Source organism: Macrotis lagotis, chromosome 1 (genome assembly GCF_037893015.1).
Source record: "Macrotis lagotis isolate mMagLag1 chromosome 1, bilby.v1.9.chrom.fasta, whole genome shotgun sequence".
NCBI lineage: Eukaryota > Metazoa > Chordata > Mammalia > Peramelemorphia > Peramelidae > Macrotis > Macrotis lagotis.
This window is the reverse complement of record NC_133658.1, coordinates 122,011,838-122,035,097: the sequence shown is the minus strand read 5'-3', so window position 1 is coordinate 122,035,097 and position 23,260 is coordinate 122,011,838. Positions and strand designations below refer to the sequence as shown.

Genomic DNA, 23,260 nt, shown 5'->3' with positions numbered 1-23,260 from the left:
TACATTGTTCTCATGGTTCTTGCTCAACATCAGTTTATATAATTCTTTCCATGCTTCTCTAGAGTCCAACCATTCATGGTTTCTTATAAGAACAATAGTACTTCATGACATTCATATACCATAACTTATTCAACCATTCCCCAAATGTTGAGTATCACTTCAGTTTCTAATTCTTTGTCAATACAAAAAAAGAGCTGCTACAAATATTTTGCAACATGTGAAACTTTTCCCAACTTTTATGATTTCTTCTGGATAAAAGACTAGAATTGGTATTGTGGGTTCAAGGATATGATTAGTTTTATTGTTCTTTGAAGTGACTTTTATTTTAAAGTTGTTGCAATTGTTTTATAGCATTTTAGAATATGTACAGAAACTGGTACAAAAAAGAAAATCACCGGTCTAGCTGTTAACTCCATCCTTAAAACACAATGATATTCCATCAAAATTATATATCACAACTACTTCAACTATTTCCCAATTGATGGGTACTCTCCTAGTGTCTACTTCTTTGCCACTACAAAAAGAGCTGTTATAAATATTTTTATACAAATGTTACTTTTTTCCCTTTTCTTTGATTTCTTTGGGATATAGACCTAGAAGTGATATTGGTGGATCAAAGGGTATATACAATTTTAGAGCTCTTTGGGCAGAATTCTGAATTGTTCTCCAGAAGAATTAGACTAGCTCACACCTTGACCAACAGTGTATCAGTGTCCTAATTTTAACATATCCCTTCCTGCAGTTATCATTTTTCTTTTCTGTCATGTCAGTCTATCTGATAGGTGTGAGGTATATGTAAGAGTTGTTTAATTTGTATTTCTCTAACTTGTAGGATTTAAAGCACTGATAGTTTTGATTTTTTCTTCTGTGAAAATTGTAATTAAAGATATTAGAAATTGCTTCTATGACTGGTCCTTTGATGCCCCTCTATTCTTTAGGATTAGTTTTCTTTTTTTTTTAGTTTTTGCAAGGCAATGGAGTTAAGTGGCTTGCCCAAGGCCACACAGCTAGGTAATTATTAAGTGTCTGAGACTGGATTTGAACCCATCCTGACTCCAGGGCTGGTGCTTTATCCACTGCGCTACCTAGACGCCCAGGATTAGTTTTCAATTAACAATGTTTCCATAACCCTTATTTAACGTAATTTTATATTGCTTTATGATCTGAAAAGGATGGATTCATACTTCTACTTTTCTGCATTTGTTTTTTTTTTTATGCTTCATTTCGTGTCAAATTTTTCTGAGGGTGCCATACATGGCTGAGGAAAAAAAGAGCATACTCTTTTTTATTCCCATTAGGTTTTCTCCAGAGGTCTAGCACATCTAACTTTCCTAAGGTTCTATTCATTTCCTTAACTTCTTTCTTATTAAATTTTTTTTGCAAGGCAATTAGGTTAAGTGCCTTGCCCAAGATCACACAGCTAGATTATTATTGAGTATCCGAGGCAACATTTGAACTCAGGTCCTCCTGATTCCAGGGCCAGTGCTCTATCCATGGCATCACCTAGCTGCCCACTTTCTTATTAATTTTATGGTTAAATTTATCTAATTCTAAGAAGAGAAAGTTGAGGTCCCCTCACTAGTATAGTTTTACTGTCTATTTCCTCCTATAAATCCTTTAGTTTTTTTCCTTTAATAATCTGAATGCTATTTACCATTTAGTATAGCTCTTCACCCTGTGTTTTCTTTTCTTCTTTTTTTAAAAAGGTTTTTGCAAGGCAAATGGGGTTAAGTGGCTTGCCCAAGGCCACACAACTAGGTAATTATTAAGTATCTGAGGTCAGATTTGAACTCAGGTCCTCCTGACTCCAGGGCTGGTGCTCTATCCACTGCGCCACCTAGCTGCCCCCATCCTGTGTTTTCAAAGAGGATCAAGGTGGGGTGAAGTGATGGGTGATGTCTTGACTTGTGCATGAATTGGGTTTAATTAAGGCAGAGTTACACAAAAATGTTGACTTCACTCTCTTTCCAGGGTCATCAAAATTCAATGACAGGACAAAAGTCAAGATGATTGACAATGGATGACCATGGCATCTTTAATGTCCTACCCAGTTCTAAGTTCTCCACAGTATCTGCTTCTGCCATCTTCAAGGGCATTCAAACAAATCATTCTCATCTGTCTATTCCAGGAGAAGTCTTCACTTGCTTGGGATAGCATTCCCCTTAACCCATTGTTGAGTCTATTGATGAACCTCAACTTGGTTTAGCCAGTCTACTGAAATGGTTTAACTGGGCAGTGGGTGACAAATAAGTACCAAAGGAAGATGAGCAACCCTGAAAAGTGCTCAGCAAATACTTATCAGAGGTGCTGAACACTGCATATACCTCAGTTACCAACTGACCCCTGTAATGCAGCTTTTTCTTCAGTGAATTCAGTGTCTGGTTCACTGTCTTTCTTTCCTTCCCAACTGCCTGCCTACCAGGGCACTTCAACACCCATAATGATATGCCCTAAAGACTTCTAGCTACCCAGTTTCTCAACTGACTCATTTTCTATAACTGGACCTCAGTTGCACTCAAAAATGGATCTTAACCCCTTGTGTTCCATGTACATTTTTTTCTATAGTTTTTTAAAACAAGATAAAGATTAGTGCCTCTTTTTACATTTGTTCAATTTTGTTTTTTAAAGTATTTGTTATTTTTTTGTGCAATTTTTGTCTTTTCATAATTTTCTTCCCTTTTTTATTTCTTTACCTAATTTGTTTCCTACCACTCTTATTGGATTTTGAAAAGAAGCTTTAGTTTTTCCAGGAATTTTTGTTGGGCTTGTGTTCAACTTACCCAGAAGTGGTTATTTACAATAAAACTGCCTAATAGTGTATGGGTCCTGAGGCTAGTGCTACTACAGGCAGTTCTCTTTCCCTGTTTGGATTGAGAGCCCTCAAAAATCCTATGGCTTCTATTGCCACCCTCTAGTCCCATCACCGGTGCTTCAAATATGTGGGCTTTGAGTCAGCCTCTTATGTGGTGTCTGTCACAAATTTCTCTTTCTACTTTTTAACTTCTCTTTGGATAGAAGAGCATCTCACTCTAACCTTTTGTTGGTTTTTACATGCTGAAATTAGATTTAAGGCATTATTTTAAAGTTGTCTAAAAGAGAATATTCAAAGAACTCAGCTTAGAACTTTCTCTACTTTGTTATTGGCTCTGCCCCTAGAAGTCTCCTAAAACAATTTTTTTTAATGAGGATAATACTTAGTTCACAGCAATGTGAAAAAGCTATTTTTTGTAAATAATATCTCTATATAAGGATGGTTTCTATCCCTAACCTCACTTGTGGAAGCTATGAAATTAGGGATATAGCATACTCTTTAGGCCCTAAGCTAATATAATTGTGGTATGAAGTCAGTAGAAACAACTAAGGCTACTATCATTCTTCCATGAAGTTGTAGGGATGTACAAATATGCTATGAGGTGGATATCAAATTAGAAAGTAAAACTGAAATTGGTATGTAAAAAACAAAGAAACTACACACAAGACTCTTCAAATAAAATAACATTTAACTTGGATTGATTTTGATAGAATTTAAAAAAAACTAATTTGTAAAACTTTGCTAACATAACTACTTGAAAAGAGGAAGGCAGTCTAAGCTGTCACATGCCTACTACCAATACAAACTTAAAAAATAGCACTAAGCCAAATTCTGATCAAGAAATCTAATGAAAAAACCTGTGTAAATGTCTTTTTTCTAAGCCCAAAATGCACCATAAAAACCAACCAGAAATCTAGAGGCAACCTGCCAGAAAAGTCATAATGAAAGAAGGCAAACAAACAATATGGCAGTCTCCTAATGTGAACAGAGATGGTGAGAGATGCTTGTAGCTTTAGGCAAAGTGAAGGGCTTCTTAGAAAAAAAAGCTTAAGAGTGTAAAGACTCAAAAGATTTTCCACAAGGACTATCTGAATACATAGCAGATATGATGCAGGAGATTAAAAGTTGAAATATGACAGCTATAAGAAAGAATCAGAAGAATATATCACGTAGAATAGAAACTGGGCTTATCCAAATAGATTCCCTGAAAATTAGGACAGATAAATAAGTGATCCAAAAACCAAGAAGAGAATACTTAAGAATCAGACTCCAGGGCTGGTGCTTTATCCACTATGCCACCTAGCCGCCCCTATTTTAGTTTTTTTGCAAGGAAAATGGAGTTAAGTGGCTTGCCCAAGGCCACATAGCTAGGCAATCATCAAGTGTCTGAGGCCATATTTGAACCCAGGTACTCCTGACTCCAAGGCCGGTGCTTTATCCACTATGCCACCTAGCCACCCCCCTAAAATCTGATTTTTTTTTAAAAAAATGCCTGATATTATTTCAAGAAATAATGAAAACTGCTCAGACCTTTGACAGCCCAAAAGCAAAGTAAAGATAGAATAAATCCACAGTAAAACTTCTGAAAGAAACTCCAAAAGGCAATCTCAGGAAGTGTCAAGCCAGGAGTTGTATCTATTTCCTCTAAAAAGTCTTTAAAAAAAATGAACAAAAAAGAGTATTTCAGATGAAAATACTGCCAGCACAAAAATAAAACAAGAAGTTCATTATTACATTAGGAAAAAAAAAGTGATGCAAGGCATGAACATAGTCATGGCTAAGACTAAAATAGGATGAGATGTAAGAAAGACTAAATCTATAGTAAAAAAATTATATAATGTTCAGGCAAAAATAAAAGAAAAAGGCAAATTGCATCAACTTTTTGTAGTCTGTAAACAATTACAAGGAAAAGATGTATTACAATGATAGAATTGAAGTATCTTTAAGTCATATATATTGCAATAAAAATATGTATTCCTTTTAGCAGGGCAGTTATTCAAACAAAAACTTCCAAGTTTATTTAAGTTTAAAAAAATGGAAATGAAGTTGATAGTACACGAAATTTTTTGGTTCTGTTGCTTTAAAAACTCAGTTCAATTGGATAATGTTAAAGTAATCAGAGATAAGCCCAGTACAGATGAGAATGCTCTGAAGAAAATAACTGAACAAAGTAGATATACTGATTAACAAATTTTTAATGTGTATAAAACAGGCTCATTCCAGAAAAGGATACCTTTCAGATTGTATTTCATCTTGAATTTAGTGTTAAGGATTGCTTATCTCTTTTATTGGTGGTTTACACAGAAGATGAGTTTAAATGAAAAGTAATGCTTATTTATCAATCTTAAAATCCTCTTGGGTTTGAGAGATTCAAACCATCAATTACCTAAAGTTCTTTGGTGATCCAGTAAGAAAGCATGGTGGTATAACGCTGTGTTCAAAGACTGATGTTTAATTATTTTAGCCTAAAACTATTGCAAGGACACAATTTCACATTTAATACTTATGATTTTTAAGATAACGCCCAACTTATCCAACTATATATTTGATTCATTGTATGAGAAAGCAAGCACACAACTTTGCCAAGGTGTGGATAAAACTCTATGCACCTACTAATGCATATTTATGAAAATTCAAAGAAAGAGAAAATAATTTAGTCTATACTACTAAATATTTTCAACAATAATGATTTTATCATCAATGTAGGCTTATCTTTAGGAATGATATTCAGTAATTTTTTTTTAGTTTTTGCTTTCTATAATGGCTCTCTTACTAGTTTGCAATAGGTTTTAATCAAATCTTTTTATCTTTTGCTGTATTACATTAATAAACATTTTACAACTTACTTAAAAATATTTCATTGCATATTTTCATTTGGTTGGAACCAATGACCACATTTTATAAAATCATAATTCTGAAAAGCGCAAATCTGAATGAAGTTATCAGTTTCATGGGGTCCATTCACACTCACCTGAAATTTGCTGTAATGACTAGAATTTTGAAGCAAAGACAATATAGCCCAACTGTCCTACATGACTACCAGATTTTCTGAGTAAATATACTAGTTAAGAGACAAGTATAGTATTCTGCAAGTGCTAGACTCTTTTTTTGTCTCTAACAGTATCAAACAGCTACGAAGCCACCGAAATATGTTCAGTTCTCAGTAGGGTTCCCATATGTCAAACTATTCCAGGAATGGGAACTAACTAAAAGTGGTTGTTTTTCTTTTCTCAGAAAGCTTGTCAGGTGAGTATATTACCAAAAGACATCTCAAAGTACAATTCCATATGTGTTGACCAGTTCCCTATTAACTTCCTCTGGCTATCAAGAAATTTGGCTTTTATATCACTTTTTCCTTTAAGATTTTTGACGACTATATTCATTTAACATTTATTAAGTAGCAAAGCACTGTACAAGGTGTTAAGTACATACAAAGATAATTAGACCACAATGCATGCTTGCCCCTGTAGAACTACAGTGGTGTACAAGGTGTTAAATGAGGTCAAAAAGGAAAAGAGCAAAGTCCTGACTGGGGAGGATTTTACAAGCAGGACTATCTGGGTCCTGAAGTATCAGTGGGATTGATCCTTCCAGATATATTGTTGCTGTTGTTCAGTTGTCACAATACTGTCCATGGAGTTTTCTTCACAAAGATACTGGAATGATGTGCCATTTTCTTCTTCAGACATTAATGTGACTTGAGGGTTCACACGATAGTTATTAGTCCTAGTCCAAGACAAATTTTACTGGTTTCCTATTACTCTTAGTAATTGGGCAGGTCCCCTGTTTAATCTTATCTCATCTTTTCTTCCATTAAGAACACTTCATTGCAATTATGATCTCATCATTGTAGATACTGCTTCCAATAACAGTTGGCTCAACTCCAAGTTCTAAGCTAAGCCATACTGACTCTTCAAGTCTCAAATGGTCCATCTTACAGTTTAGCCACATCTCATACTCTTATTTATATCCTTTAGATAGGAGTTCACTCAACATGCAGTACTATGCTTGCAACTTCAGTACACTACTCAACAATTCACTCATCTTACAATTCTAATGAGTTGCCAAAACATGTTTCTCTAACTATTCAATATCTCTTTTTTCTGTAATTATCCCTTTACTTATATAGCTACCGCACGAGTTCAGGCTCTCACCATTCTTCTACTGGACTATTATAATAGTCTCCTAATAGGTATGTAGTCTTTCTTTCTCTAATACATCTTCCACTCAACTGCTAACATGATATCCTTAAAAGTGCAAGTGTAACCAGGTCACTCAACTTCTAGCGGCTCTATTTAAAGTGATTTTTAAAGTCTTTTAAACTTTTCATCTTGTATAAATATTAAAATACACATAATTATTAGTACAGCAGTACATCTATAAGAAATAAATATATGAGGGGGATTCTAAATTTTTTTTTTAACCACCAAAGAAAGTAATGCTTAAAAGCTACCATCAGAGGTAAAAGTAGTTAGGGGTGGCTAGGTGGAGCAGTGGATAAAGCACTGGCCCTGGAGTCAGGAGTACCTGGGTTCAAATCCGGTCTCAGACACTTGATGATTGCCTAGCTGTGTGGCCTTGGGCAAGCCACTTAACCCCATTTGCCTTGCAAAAACCTTAAAAAAAAAAAAAAAAAAAAGGAAAAGTAGTTGTCAAGAAATTTGTACCAAAGTTTTGGTTACATGAAAAAATAAGAGTACTGAAGAACAGGAGCCTAGAGAAAATATCTGATGTGCTGCCTTCAATGCTTAAAACACTGAAATATAAGAAAGTATTTACAAGAAAATAAAAAAAAAACAAATGACAGTCATAGTTCACAAATATATTTGTTTTACACACTCAAGGGGCATAGTCAAAAAAGGTGATTTGAATTTTGAATTCTGAAACTCTCACTTTTCAAAACATAATACTTGAGGACTATTATCAATTATACTAGTTGCATTCAAGTGAGAATAAATGGGATGTTATTCAAGTAAATCTTCTCAGTTGAATATGGGCCAACCAACAGATAGTAGCCTGAGGACAATTCTGGTTGCCCACAAAATAATTCTTTTCTTTTTTGATCACTGGAATTCATAAGGACTTAATTATAAAAATTGCCTTTCCATTCTGCAGAGATTATGGTAGAGGAAAAGAAACTGGGTAAAGGATACTACATTTCTCAGCTTGCAAAGCTTAATTATAATGGCTATCATTTACATATTACGATTTACCATTTGAAGCACTTTAGAAATATTACCTCAATTTATCTGCAGAAAAAAGTTAAAGGAATTGCCTACTATCATACAGCTTAATAAGGACCTGAGGCCACATTTGAACTCAGGAATTTGACTACAATCCTAGTGCTTATCTACCTCACCACCTAACTGCCTCTAAAATATTTAACTGCTGACACTGTGCATAATCTCATAGATCAATGAAGCAGTACATGAAAAGAAAGCTGCAAACTTCAAGGTAGGCTATTAAGGCTAAAAAACTACTAACACTTTTGGGAAATCGTGTATAAGAAAATATTAATCAACATCATCAAATATTTATCTAACAGCCAGCAAGCTGATATCATACTGGACATTAGCTCATCTTTAAACAAATAAGTTGAAGAGTTAGTTTCAACTTGCACCCAAAGTTAACAAGAAACATTTTATGAGGCATTTGGTCACTAAGACATTTGAAAAATGACCTCAGACAATCAGATCATCAACAAGGTTACTATACCTATTCACCAACATTTTATGCAGAGGAGGAAATACAAAAATTACATGAACAATTTGAGCAGATATTCCAATAAGTCAACTTATAGCTCAATAAGAGAGGTTACATGGCATAGTATACTTGAGCCAGAAAGGCTCAAGTCCCTCAACTGACACACTGGCTACATGACTCTAGGTCAATCAATTAACTTTATGGTGCTTTATTTTGTAGAGAAGTTGCCAACCTGCACTGGTAGAGAGAATGTGCTGAATTTTCCTATACCAATGAAATTTAATCTAGTCTCAATTCATTAAACTTGACCAACTTCAATACAAATGTGAGGCTAGGGAAGTACAGGGAAAACTCTGTTAGACCCTATGGGCATGTTTATTATTCAGAGGCCTCATATTTATATATCAGAACTTTTTTCCTTTTCAAAAACAGTTAGAAAGTACTACTGGTAGCTGGCAAACACTGTATACAACATGGAAAAAACTAACACATAGGAATCAATTTAGCAATCATTTTGGCATGAAGGCACTCAGATTATTGACTAGCTAAAAGGTCAATGAAAAGTTCAGCTTGGAAGAAAAGACAAAAGAGAAGATGAAGTTATGTGCATCTCCAATAAGTTACATAGAAAAGTTCCTATTTAATCAAACGATGTAAAAGTATAGTAGTGAGAAGGCAACTTATGGGGGTAGTGAGAGATGAAGGGTAAATCAAAAGCAAATATTTTATTATTACTGTTTTAATTATTATAATTTGTAAATTATAATATAGTTACATCAGAAATCATAAAATTATAAATCATAACAATCTTTATTATATTAACCATGATTAAATTAATACATAATACTTTCATTTATTTTAAATAAAGTTCAGATGATGCAAAAATTTCAATCCCTGTCACATGGAAAGATATGGTAAGCTAAGGGTAACACCAATTTAGAGTATAAGTATATTTATAAAATATTATTGGAGGAAGATGGACATTTATATAGTTTTTGCCTCACAAAACATTGAAAAGCATCTGAGGGGAAAATGAATCTACAAAAATTTGGCATGAAGTTCTTGCTAAATCAAATGACATTGTATTTGAAGATGAAAAAGAGAGGAAAGATATAGACTTAAAATGAACAGATCTGCCAACATTTTTGAATATATTCTCAACATTGCTAGTGTAATGACATTTTGCACCTAGCCCAGCACCTAATGTACCCTGTGAATGAATACCACTAACACTTGCTAAGATTAAATAAGGAAGGCAAAATATATTCAAAAGAAATCCAACAGAGAGGTGAAATTTTTGTACACTATTTTAAAAAGATTTTTTTAAAATTAAAATTAACAAGTATTTAGTTTCTCCTTTTATCCTCCTTTCCTCATTGAGAAGGGAAAAAAGCAAAACAAATTCCCAAATTGATCATCTCCAAAAAATGACTCATTTTCTATTTATCTTGTCTCTTAAAGTTTTTCATAAATCGTTTAAAAAAATTTCATTCAATTTTTCTCAGTGAAAATCTAACTTTTTTCCTTCCCACTTTCATTTCCCCCCCTCCCCCAACTGAAAAGGAAAAAGAAACCCTTGTAACAAATATGTAAAGTTTAGAGAAACAAATCATGTCCAAAAACTATATGCACCCTGAGTCTATCATGGAGGTGACAATTTTAAAGACAATCAGAATAGCTTTCAAGATATCAAAGTGGAAAAGAATATACAGACTAGGAGAAAGGAAACTTCATGTTCAACAACTCAATCCTTAGAAAACATCAAGATGTTTCTGATAAAATAATGATGTCTTTCCTCCCCAATCCTAAATTTCAGATAGTAACAGACTACTATAAAACAGGTAGTGAAGAGAAGAGGGAAAGAAATTCTGATTGCTTAATGATAATGATGTTTGTTCTTCATTCTTGAAGAAGATCATGGGAAGGTGATGTCATAACAAGCACATGAACTGGACTTCAGTGAGAGGGGGCTGTGCCAAGTCACCAGCCTCACTTTCTCCTCCAGAGTCATCTGGGTCCAGTGGCCAGATATAAATCAGGATGACTGGAGATGGCCTTGGATGGGAGGCAATCAGGGCAAGGTGACTTGCCCAACATCACACAGCTAGAAAGCATGTGAGGGTGGATTCAAATTCCTGTCCTCCTGATTTCAAGGCCAGTGCTCTATATACTCTATCACCTACTTGCCCTAATTTAAAGGTGTTCTTAATAATTTGTTATCTCTTTTCAGAATGTCTCTATATACAAAATAAGATGCATAGTCTTATAAACCAATGATAGCAAAATACAGTTATCAAAATGCTAAAAAAATAAATAAATCTGGACCACTGAAATCTATCCAAGGAATCTGCGAACCCTAGGTGAAAAACTTCTGGTCTGAGGCTTATTTATCTGGTGCAGCAGGCTATGCTGCTTCTTCTCCAAAGAAATATACCTTTTAAACTTCAAATTCTTTATTCAATCTAACCTATATTATAACTCTCAAATAATTTACAATTTAGCAAAATTGTTATTAAATAAATTCAATGGTTACCTTAAGTGGCTTAAGGGTGAGCAACTTGAAAAATTCTTATTTCCAAAGAAGTTATCTTCCAAACAAGCATTTATGACAGAAGTTATCTGCAAATAAAGGATCTTTCTGGACTTTAAAAGGTAAGAAATGCTAAAAAGAGGCTAGGAGAACCATTTAGTATTCAATATAAAGCTCCTTACACCTCTGGAACTTAAAAATGGAAATCTGCTGATTTAAGATCAAAATTTCATAGATGAAAGTGCAAGTTTATATTTAATAATGGGTATGTGCCAAAGCTTTATTAAATCACGGATCTTTTAAAGTAGTAAGTTCATGAAAGTCAATGCCATTCCTTTCCATCTGGCTTCATTCTGGCAAGAATTATTCTTCCTCAAATTAAGGTGAGGCTTTAAACATTAAATTGAAAAGTCTTTGAGATATAGAAAATGTATTCTTGCTTCAACAAATAGATCAAAATAGTAAAATATGGTTGAAATATTAAATTATAAGAAAATGAAAGGATAAGGATATTTTAAAACACATTAGCTTTAAAAGCAATTATAACCAAAGTTTACTTTTAAGTAACACTAGAATGTATATATTACATAGAAGCAAAAAGAGGAGACAATTATTTCAGCACTTTAGAACACTTAAATTTAAGTGATTTACCATTGTCAATCCACATGGACATGGCAAATTAAAAACATAAACATATCAGAACAGAACAAACAGAAGAAGTCTGACAGTAAGAAGGTGTGAAAATTAGGGGCAGCTTGAAGGGACAGTGGACCTAGATAGTTAACAAGTATGTTAATGCATGGAATGATATATACCAGGAAAAATCTTAAGTTCAAGGGAATAATATAAAATAAAATAAATTAAGATTAAAAATTCAGGTGGGAAACATTGTGGTGGACTTTAATAGAGAAGATCATGTTTTATCCTAAGAGGCCACAGGAAGTCTATTCAAGATTTTGAAGGAGATAGAGAGAAGAGAGAGAGAAGAGAGAGAGAGAGAGAGAGAGAGAGAGAGAGAGAGAGAGAGAGAGAGAGAGAGAGAGAGAGAGAGAGAAGGATCTGTAGTTTAGGAATATTAATTTGAAAGCTGAATTAGAGAAGAAGACTTGTATATGAAAAAAGATTTTGAAGGATTTTAGAAATTTGATCAATATAATCATAAACTATGAATTCAAAAGATTTAAGATAAAACATGCTAGTTACCCTCCTGACAGAGGAAAGTGAGCTTGAAATGTAGAAAGTGCTATTCAATTTTGGATATGGTTAATGTGGTAATTTGTTTTCCTGGACTATGTACTATATGTTGGGGGATTTATTTTTCTTGTTTTTAAAAAGCATTTGTTCAATAGGGACAGGCAGGAGGAACATATTAGTAAAAAATAATTGTTGAAAATGAAAAACTATTTTAAAAATTATTTTAATAAATTCATTTTATTTATTTAATAGACAATTATATTATTTGATGTTTATAGTAATAAGGTCATGTACTATTTAATATAGAAAATAAACAAAAATATGAAATAAAAACCAAGCAAGCAGTAATAAGGCCTATACAAAGGTGATGCCTGTGTGAATGAAGAGAAGTGGAAAGATGAGAAATATTATGGAGGTAGATTTGCCAAATTATAGTATACAAAAATTGGGGAAGAAAGAAGAATCAAGGATAATTCCAAGGCTATGAACCTGATATTTTGAAATATGGCAATTATTTCAACAAAAAGCTTGGAGTATGAAAGAGAGATGGCTTTTAGGAACTATGAATTTCATTTGGACACATTAAATTGCAGATACCTGTAGGACATTCAAGTGGAGAGAGGCAGCAGTCAGTTGGACTTGGAGTTAAAGAGAAATTAAAGCTAGATGTACAGAATTTGGAGTCATCTACACAGAAATAATTCAACTCCTGGGAGATAAATAGCACTAAGAAAAGAGAGTTGGACAAAGCACCATATATAAGATACCCTACAGGAGGAGTATGGTAACTCAACAAAGGATACCAAGGAGGAGTAGTCGGGTGGATGGGGAAAGAACAACAAGAGAGTAGTATTATAAAAAGTAAGGAAAGAACATCTGGGAAGGGAGTGGTCAAGTGTCAAATATGCCACAGAGGGATCAAAAAAAGAATTAGGACTGGGGGGGGAAGGGCATTTTCTTCACAATGAAAAGTTAGCAATCTTGGAAGGAATAATTTTATTCTAATGGTGAGACTGAGAAATAATGGAAGATAAGGAAAAGGACAAACAATTTTAGGAGTTTGACTGAAAGACAAAGCAAATATAGGGTGATAGCATGAGAGAAGAGCAGGGTCAAATGACAGGGTTTATTTTTTCAGATTTTGAAATTTGTTTTAAGGGTTTGGGGAACATCTGAGAACATTTGAAGATGACGGAAGAAGCCAGTGGCTATGAAAAAGCTGAAGATGAGAAAAACAAAACAGATGATGGAGAGGTGACATGAGGGAATAAGATTCAGAGCATAAATGGAACATTTGAAAAGAATTCTTACTTCTTCAGCAGTAAATAAGGAGAGAATGGAAGAATGATGAAAAGCGGGGTTTAAAGGAGATGATATGCCTCAGATGGATGGTCTTGTTTATCAGTAAAAAAGAGTATTATATATAACCTATATTAGATTACTTGTTATGCTAAGGTGTAGAAAGGGAAAGGTGGAAGGGAGAAAACTTCGCAAAAGTGAATGCTGAAAACTATCTTTAAATATAATTGAAAAAATAAAAATTAAAAACCACATAGCATGTTGAGATCCTCTGCTGAAAAGGAAAGGAAAAAGAGGTGGCATAGGGAAACTAAAGAGTATGTTGGTTTAGAAAAGCTGTGTGGAACCCAGCTGGCAACTCTAGGACATTCTCTTCATAGTGCTCAGAAGCATGGAGATAGGAATGGAAAAGTGGTTCATGGGCAAGTTCACAAGACAAGAGAGTGAATGATTCAAAGGTATCTATCAGTATATAAGTAAAAAAGTTAAAAATAGGTTCAAGACTGAAGGGGTGGGGGTTGGCTGGCTCTTGTTCTTCGTTACTGAAGAAGACCAAAACGACATCACTATGTTTGAGACAAATTACAGTGTCTGACTGTGGTTGATGGATCAGTCCAGATTGAGCTCGGAATGCTCTATCACAGGTTGGGCACAAATAGTCCATGTGAACACCTGAGTTGGGAACTCTCAACTTATGGATGTCACGTTTCCTTTGAGCTGCTTCAGTTCTGCCTTCCTCAAAGAGTGCAGCACCCTGTCTGATGAGGGCATGCCATGCTGAACAGTCCTGTGCCACTGCCTTCCATTCTGTACAATCAATTCTGAAGTTCTTCAATGAAACCTTCGGGGTGTCTTGGTATCACTTCTTCTGATGCCCTTATGATCATTTACTTGCCCTGGTTGAGTTCTCCATAGAATACTCTTTCTGACAAGCACACATCTGGCATTCTAACAATGACTCCAGCACATTGTAGTTGCACTCTCTGTAGTAACGTTTGAATGCAAGGCAGTTTAGCTTGAGAAAGGACCTCAGTGTCTGGTATCTTTGCCTGTCAGGTGACTGTCAGAATTTTCTAAGACAATTTAAATGGAAATGATTTGGTTTCCTGACATGGTACTGGTAGACTATCTAGGTTTCCCAGGCATATAGCAATGAGGTCAGCACCATGTCTCTAGACCTTCAGTTTGGTAGTCAATCTAATACCTCTTCTCTTCCATACTTTCTTTCAGAGCCTCCCAATTACTGAGCTAGCTCTGGCAATGAGATGTCAACCTCATTGTCATTGTTACCTCTGTGGAAAGATAAGTGAACTTGTCCCCAGTACTCAAAACTCCTCCATTTGCTGTAACCAATGTTTCCACATAGGGATGGTATACTGCTGGCTGATGGAGAACCTATGTTTTCTTGGTGTTAATTGTTAAGACAAAAATTAACAATTGCAGCAGGGAATCAATCCATACTTTGTGGTCTCTTAGCTTCAAAGGCTACATTGAGTGCATAATCATCTGCAAACAGGAGATCATGACCAATACTCCCTCTTCTTTGGTCTTGGATTATAGCCTTTCCAAGTGAAAGAATTTGCCATCAGTGATTTTGAGGTCATGATGCCTCAGTGAAGGCATTTGATGGCATGGCTGAAAACATCTAAAAGGGGGCTAAAAGGCTAAAAAGAATGGGAACAAGGACACATCCTTCTTTTACTTCATTGATGACTGGGAAATCTCAAAAGCCCATCCACTCTCCAAAAGCTGGGCAAACAAACACACAGCCATGGAATCGATGTATAAATCTGATGAACTTCTTTTGGGCAATCAAATTTTGATATAATTTTCTGTAAGCCCTCACGACTGCCGGTATCAAAGGTCTTGGTCAGATCTACGAATGTTGTACACAGACGCAGATTAAATCTTACCTTCTATGTGTTCTGAGAGAACATGGAATAAAGAAGTTGGAGATCTCATTTGGTGAGGATGAGAAACAGGTTTAAGGAAGAGTAAATCACTAAAAAAGATAGGAGACCAGAGTCAACTAGAGATCTGTCAGTGTTCTGCAAAATGGTTGAAGGCTTCTGACTGATGAACTTAGATATTAGGATGCTTAAGAGGTCATCAATATGATGTTAAAATTTGCACGGAAGAGAACAGGGGCTGAGCTTGAAGTAAGGACTATGACTTAGGGAATGAACTTCTCAGGAAGGGAAAATCTGGAGTTTGATAGGAGTTCACTGACTCAGTTTGACCAAAAAGAGCGAACCTCTAAGTTACTCAGTGGTGGTAACAATGCACAATCTAGAATTATAAGGGAGGAGGAGCAAGGCATGTTTTTTCTCCTTGGTCTGTCTCAGTAACCCTGGCACTTGAGAGCACCCAGGGCTTCCCACTGTCTTCTGGGGACAGTCAGCTGAAGATGAAAAGAATGTAAACCCCTTTTATCCTTCATTTAAGATAAAATGGAGCTTGTTTACAAGAGGGATTCCAGAGGGCACAAAGGGACAGAAGGACAAAGAGAATGATATAGATCATGGAGGACTAAGACCACGGTAGATAGGAATGAATGGAGTCCCAGCTGGGAAATCTGTTTCTTATAGCAGTAAATGACCAGCTGATAGATTGCTGCCATTATCTAGTATATTATGATGTCTAAATTAATCAGAAGGGGCTCTCATTGTCTCCCAGAAGGCCAGCGTCTTATAAGCTGTGAGGGTGTCCTTGGAGATTAGGCTAAACTCAGGCTGCCTAACTTCCCCTCTGCCCTTGTAGCCCCTTTCTTCCACAAAATGCTCAATTTTGGGGAAAAGTCACACCGGTCATTCTTATATTCCAAGCTCCCCAACCCCTATTCTTTTTTTGGGTATCCTTAAGGATAAAGACAATCTTCCTTTTTGCCTGTCTGTATTACCAATGCCTATTATATAGTAAGTACTTCAGAAATGCTTGTTGACTTCCACAGCTTCAAAAATGGATGTTTTTTTTTTGCCCAAGGTCATAAAGCTAGGTAATTATTAAGTGTCTGAAGTTACTTTTGAACCCAGGTCCTTTTGACTCCAGGGCTGGTGCTCTATCCACTGTGCCATCCAGCTGCCCCCAAGATGGAGGGTTTGAACCCACTTCAAGTCACACAGACATTGGCTCCTATTCAGGAGTCTTAGAAACAGAGTTCCTCATGGTAACTTAGGTACAATGAGGTTTGGGATCAAGGTGGCTTGACTACCTTTCAGAATAGAAAAACCTTCCAGAGTAAGGCCTCTCGTAACTCAGTGGAGGAGAGGCTGAGGCCTGGGGTGGCTGGAAAGAGAATCTACATGGGATGACACTATGTATATACAAAAAAAAATATAAAGTAAAATGAGGTAAGAGAAAAAAAGTCAGACCAAGTATTCTTAGAAAATATGAGGAAAATGGGTTTTTTTTCTGTCTAGTTCAATAAGCACTTGTAGTTCATCCCTCAAACCTTCAAAATAAAATTGTTTTCTAAAGAAAAGGAGAGGGGCGGCTAGGTGGTGCAGTGGATAGAGTACTGGCCCTGGAGTCAGGAGTACCTGAGCTCAAATCTGGCCTCAGACACTTAATAATTACTTAGCTGTGTGGCCTTGGGCAAGCCACTTAACCCCATTGCCTTGCAAAAACTAAAAAGGAGAGGAAGAGGGAAAAAAAACCTCTTTACTACTTTTCTGCTTCACCTTGGAAACTGTAAACAATCATTACTTCCAAGCTTCTGAATCTCACCAAACTTCAAAAGCCTAATTTAATGTATGTTTTGTTATTTTTTTGGGGGGGAGGGGGTAAGGTAAAGAATTAGAAGTTTCAATGGGTTATCTCGTATTACACTTTTGGCAAGTTCTAAATGCATTTCTATAGGAATACTCATCTAACAATATAAACAACATTTTCTGTAATTATAGAAATTCACTGAGTTCTTTAGGAGAAAATTTTCAAATATGAGCTAACAATTTTCAATCTAACAAGAAATTTAGTGGAAAATAAAGATGTATCCATTGAAAATATCTTTTGTACATCTCAATTTCATGCTTCCAAAGCAATTTATGTGCCACAAAGCAAGAGGAAAATATAATAAATTACCTGAGTAGAAGAAGCTGATTCATGTGAATGGTCACTAACAGCTGCTCCTTGAGAAGTTGCCAGAGGAACAGTGTGATTCTTTTGGGTCACTGGATTAACAATACTTTCACCTGTCCTATGTGATTCTTTTCTAAGAGGAGACTCCACAGTTTGCTCATCTCCAAACGCAGCCCAAGAGCAACTCTCCTTTTGCTCATCCTCAAAGGCATTCCAATCTGCAGCTTGGTTAGGACCAGCTGAACTAAAATCTGCAAAATCATCAGGGTCTTGAAAAGCACTGCATTCATCTTGAATTTTTGGCCCCACATCAAGATTCTCAAATTGACTATAACCACCATTTTTTATCTTTGAAGGAGGTTCAATTCCTGACATAGAAGACTTTCTTGCATCTTCATATCCTTCTGATACAATATCAGAAGTCTGTTTCAGTTCTAACTGAGAATATGTTATTTCCTCTTGGTAAGTAGCAGCATCTGTATCCCCAAAATCACCAAAGTCATCACCTGGTTCACTAAAATGTAGAAACTGCTCTGAGGACTCTTCAAAGGTTATGTCACTCATTGAATCTTGAGTACCACTAACAAAAGGTGGAGTTGCACCACTGACTGTGCCAAAGTCACCAAAATCATCTTCATTGGTATCACTGCAAGATACAAAATCATTACTACTATCCCCATTTTTCAAATCTGTAGAATCATCCAAAACAGTTTCTTCTGGCAGATCTATGCTGGTGCTTTGAATATTTGTAAATTTAACAGTTTCTTCTTTGGGACAATAACTAATGTTGTCATTGGTTTCAGAAGTTTTAATATTGTCCATACACAGGGTTGCACATTTAAAAGTTAAAAAATCAAATTTCTCATCAGTTTCACACTGTTCTCTCCTGCTAAATGTTTCTGCATTATCAATTTTGTCTACTAAATTCAAGGCTGATTGTGTGCTAGTATTTGATTCAATTTGTTCCAGTGTTGAAGTTTCATTAGTTATTACACTGATTTCTGAAATGCAAACCTGATTTTCTTGACCAAGAGTCTTTTCTTCATTTTCACAGCTTCTATCCAAAGATGTTTGTTTCACAGAACTTCCTTCATGGATTCTATTTATTTTATTGTTTTCCTGAATAGTTAGCGCTTCTCTGACCTTTAAAACATCACATCTTGTTTCTTCCAGTTTTACTCTTTCCTTTTTGGAAAATGTGGCAAAATCTGCAAATTCCTCAGCAGGACTAGGTGTGGAGTCTAAATGAAGTTCAGTGCTATGACTCTTTAGTCTCTTTGAATCAATAATGTCTAAGTCTTCCTTTCCCTGAGGATTTACAGAGTCCAGTGCTGCAAACCCATTTGTAAGAATCTCTATACATGTGGGTTTCTCACCATTACAGTTATCTATTTGCTTGTCATGACTAACTATTTTCCTATCAATTCTAAAGCTGTCAGAAGAGAAGCTTTCAGATGTTCCAACATTCTCTTTCTGCCCTACTACTTCATTTAAAACTCCTGGACTTCCTCTACTCTCAATTAAAGTATCTGAAGTTCTGCACTGAATTATTTCTTTGCTGGTGGTAGAAGGTACAACATCAGACTGTTCTCTTATAAGACTAGGAAGTTCAGCAATGCTGTCTTTACCATTACCATTTTTAATAGGCTTAAAGCTTGTAAAGCTATCTACATTTTCTGAGAAACCATGAATCGGCATAAAATGATTGGAGGGTATAAATTCTTCCTTGGAATTAGTAAACTCTGGTGCATCAAAATCAACAAATCCTACACCAGAAGGACTGACTTCAGAAAACCCACCAAATTCTCCAAATTCATCTTCATCATCTTCATCAGCTCCATTGTCTAATGGTGGTGGAGAGGAAGAGTACATTCGAATGATATCTGGTTCCATTGTTCAACTGCTTTTAGAAGATTAATTTATACCTGCCAAAAAAACAAAAAAAGAAAAAAGGATTTTTTTTTCATTCTATCATAATTTTTAAATTCCCAAAATTTTACAGGTTGATGCAAAATTAGTTTTTCTTTTTTGTTTCTTTAAGGGTTAACTTTAAAAAGCAGTATTAGATAATTAGATAATTAGACAAGAAATAGTTCTAAGTTCTAGGATTTTAGGAGAAGGGTTTAATTACTATGTTCAGAAATAGGTTTTCTTTAGAATAATATGTACACTTTCATAATGGAATATAGGTCAACTTTTTTTTGGCTATAGCTCTAAAAAATAACCAATGATTGGTATATCACTACTTTTAATGGTCTCAGACTTATATAGACTTAGAACCATAGGAAAAGAAAAGAAGTCAATGACATTCCCTAAGCTTTCTTCTGGAAGGAATACTAGCTGATATTGGGAATGAAAGAGGAGGAATACATATTTTAAGGAAAGTGGAAATAAATGTGTTAACAAAACTTTTCCACAGAAAAAAGGAATAAAAGCAGTTTAATTCAGCCAAAGTTTAAATGACAAAAATAATGCAGATTCCTTGGCATATCTTTCAGTTACTCTTAAACTATCTTCTAAAATGTCTCAAAACCAATTATATTAATACTTTCTATTATTATTTTATTTGATTATTCAGGTAAAGCTACTTTTGGGAAAAAATGTATAATAGATGACAAAAATTTTGGAAAAGAAAATTATATAATGTACCTGATTTCATTTGGACTTTCAAACTTGTATATTAATACCAAAGAAGATTCATGATATGAACCACAAAAAACCCCACCTATTTTTTTTTTTTTTAGGTTTTTGCTAGGCAATGGGGTTAAGTGGCTTGCCCAAGGCCACACAGCTAGGTAATTATTAAGTGTCTGAGACCAGATTTGAACCCAGGTACTCCTAAATCCAAGGCCAGTACTTTATCCACTACACCACCTAGCTGCCCCATCCCACCTATTTTTTTAAAATAAAAAATGTTTTTAATGAAAATTATACAGGCTTTTTGATAGGAATACTTCACAGTTCAGAAAATGCAATATTTAAAAGTGAAAAATGCTAAATGCTGATTTCTAAGCAGTTATCCCTGAAGTATTTTAAAAATATAAAACAATGAAATTCAAGATACCAAATGTATATTTAAATACCTCATTCCTGCCAATGACATTTCACAACTCTTCCTCTCTTTATTCACAAAAAAGTAAATTGATTTGTGATTCAATAATATGCCATTCAACTTGAACTTGGAGGACTGTTTGGAAGTCAGACTAGCTCTATTTTTTTAGGTTATTAAAAAGCATTAAAATGGAAACTTAAAAAAAGTATAAATATAAAAGATTCAACATGTCTGATATATATGCCTCCACAGAAAAAAATGAAGTCAATCCAACTAGCATAAATTTTCATTTAAAATTTACATTATTAATTTTTTTTAAAAGAAGAGGGAAAGTTTTCAGTTGGGTTCCTGAAGAAAAAAAAAGCAGCAAGCATGGTTTCTAGGGCTTATACAATTTCCTAGGTAGTGTAATAAGGAGAATTTTAGGTGATCTAAGTTTTTAAAACTGAAAAAAAAATTAGAGATATCTAAAGACCTGAGATTGTTAGAATTATTTTAGTTGTTTAATCTGTTAAAAAACTCTTCCAGTTAAACTTTATTCACTAGATTAAAGTTTTGAGAATTGAAAGTCTCTATAATTACTGAATCTGCAAAGCAATGTTATTGATATCATTTTAGATAACATGATATGGTGTTCCTCTGACACTCTCCTAAGTGCAGTACATGGGAGTCATAAGGATCTAAGTTTGAGTACCAGCTGATATTTCCTAGTGTGATTCCAGGTAAGTCATTTAACCTCTGAGATCATCTCCTCATCTACAAAATAGCACCCACTTCAGTGTTGTGAAAGTCAAATGAGAATTATATAAAAGTGAGATGATTAACTGTACCCCTATTTTATTTCAATCAATACTTTTCACCTTGATATGATTCCACAGGAGTAATGATTCTAAGTTCTGAATACTAGACTCCAGAACTGTGAACTGTGGATTTTAAGTTTACTTGCTTAATAATTGTAAAGGAAGCTAACTTTTTCCTTGATATAACAGATGACTCAATTATAAGGAAAGTTTCTCAGATATTTTTGTTGTTCCTCTGTCCCTCGTCATCTATTGATGACAATGTGCACATGTCCAATAAGTGGCTCATGTATGTTTGACATCTGTTTATCAGCTCAGTCCATGGGCCTGATTGGTAGGATCTTCTGAAAATCAAGATAGGTCTGTCAAAGTCTGTTTATTAGCCCATTTGTCAGCCTATGGGTTATTTTGCTTCATCTGAATTGTCTAGGTATCTGGTACTAAGGACCTGGAGGAAAGGGGCATCTCAGATCCTGAAGAAGAGTGGAGGGGGCCATGGACCAACATGCCATTGGCTCAGAACTTTGCCTATTTCTTTTATTGTAGGTTGGACAACTTTGGACCCAACTAATATTACATATTATAATTAAATCAAATGGAGAAAAATGAAAAACTATAAAGAACTTCTTAGCATCAATGAATTACAAAATCCTTTGGTGCAATGAGAAATAAGGATTAATTTTTAATCTCTGGCATTAAGATTCAGGGTTTGCATTTAATTTCTAAATGGTTTCAGTTATTCAAAATAACTAGTGTGGAGAAAAAAAAATTCACCTTTTGTTCTTGACAACATCAAGACTATAGGATATTTAAGAGCTTAGTGATATCATTTCTTTTTTTTTAAATTTTTTTTTCAAGGCAATGAGGTTAAGTGGCTCGCCCAAGGCCACATGGCTAGGTAATTATTAAGTGTCTGAGACCGGATTTGAACCCAGGTACTGCTGACTTCACGGCTGGTGCTTTATCCACTACACCACCGAGCCGCTTGTGATATCATTTCTTAAGAAAGGCAGCATAGCACTACAGGATTAAAAGACCTGGATTTAGGTCTCTACTCTTTGTATTAGTTGTTGGTCCCTTGGCAAATCCCTATATGGCTGTACCTCAATTTCCTTCTCTGTTAAGTGAAAAAATCTGTATTACCTACCTCACCTGGATGTTGTGAGGAAAATGCTCTGTAAACTGTAATAATGCCTTCACATAGCATTTTATTGGGTACCAATGTACATCCTACTATTTTATGTATGTCAAAGATTCTTACTAGCTAAAACCCTGTCAATTCAATTCATTACAAACTATTTAATTTTCTTTACCTTTAGTTAATGCCTCCTTTCCCACTAAATCAATTAAGGTCATTTAGTAGGTACCCCTATGTTTATCTTCTCTATTACAACATATTTTTCTCTATATTAATTCACTAATACTTTCTTCCAGGCTCAGAGGAAGAGGGATTCATTCTCTTAAAACAAAGTCAATTCACTATGTTCAAAAACAGAGTCCTTTCCAGGTTCCTGCAAGACCCTGCTCCCATAATTAACCTCTTCACACCTACTTCACACTTATAAGCTATTTGTGTTCTCATTCATCTCCATAATTCCATCGATAGTTTAAGTGTGGCTTAATTTCCAGTTTATTCAAACTTTCCTCAAAAATCACCACTTACCCAATGAGAGAATGTTTTCCTCCATTCTAATTTGGCTAGACACAATGATATTTCATTTGTCTAGATACAAAGCTATTCTGGTTTTCCAAACTTTATGGTAGCTTCTTCTCTGAGAAAACACACACACACA

The 23,260-nt window shown here is 34.9% G+C and overlaps 1 protein-coding gene across 2 annotated transcripts in view; it reads right to left on the bottom strand.

Moving 5' to 3' along the window:
* AFTPH (aftiphilin) overlaps positions 1-23,260 on the bottom strand; it is an 86,770-nt gene that overhangs the window by 45,231 nt on the left and 18,279 nt on the right. For both annotated transcript variants that reach the window (XM_074207236.1, XM_074207243.1), the window contains exon 2: positions 17,619-19,540. In XM_074207236.1, coding sequence (XP_074063337.1) covers positions 17,619-19,508 — 1,890 coding nt within the window. In that variant the 5' untranslated portion in view covers positions 19,509-19,540. The remainder of the gene's footprint in view (positions 1-17,618; positions 19,541-23,260) is intronic.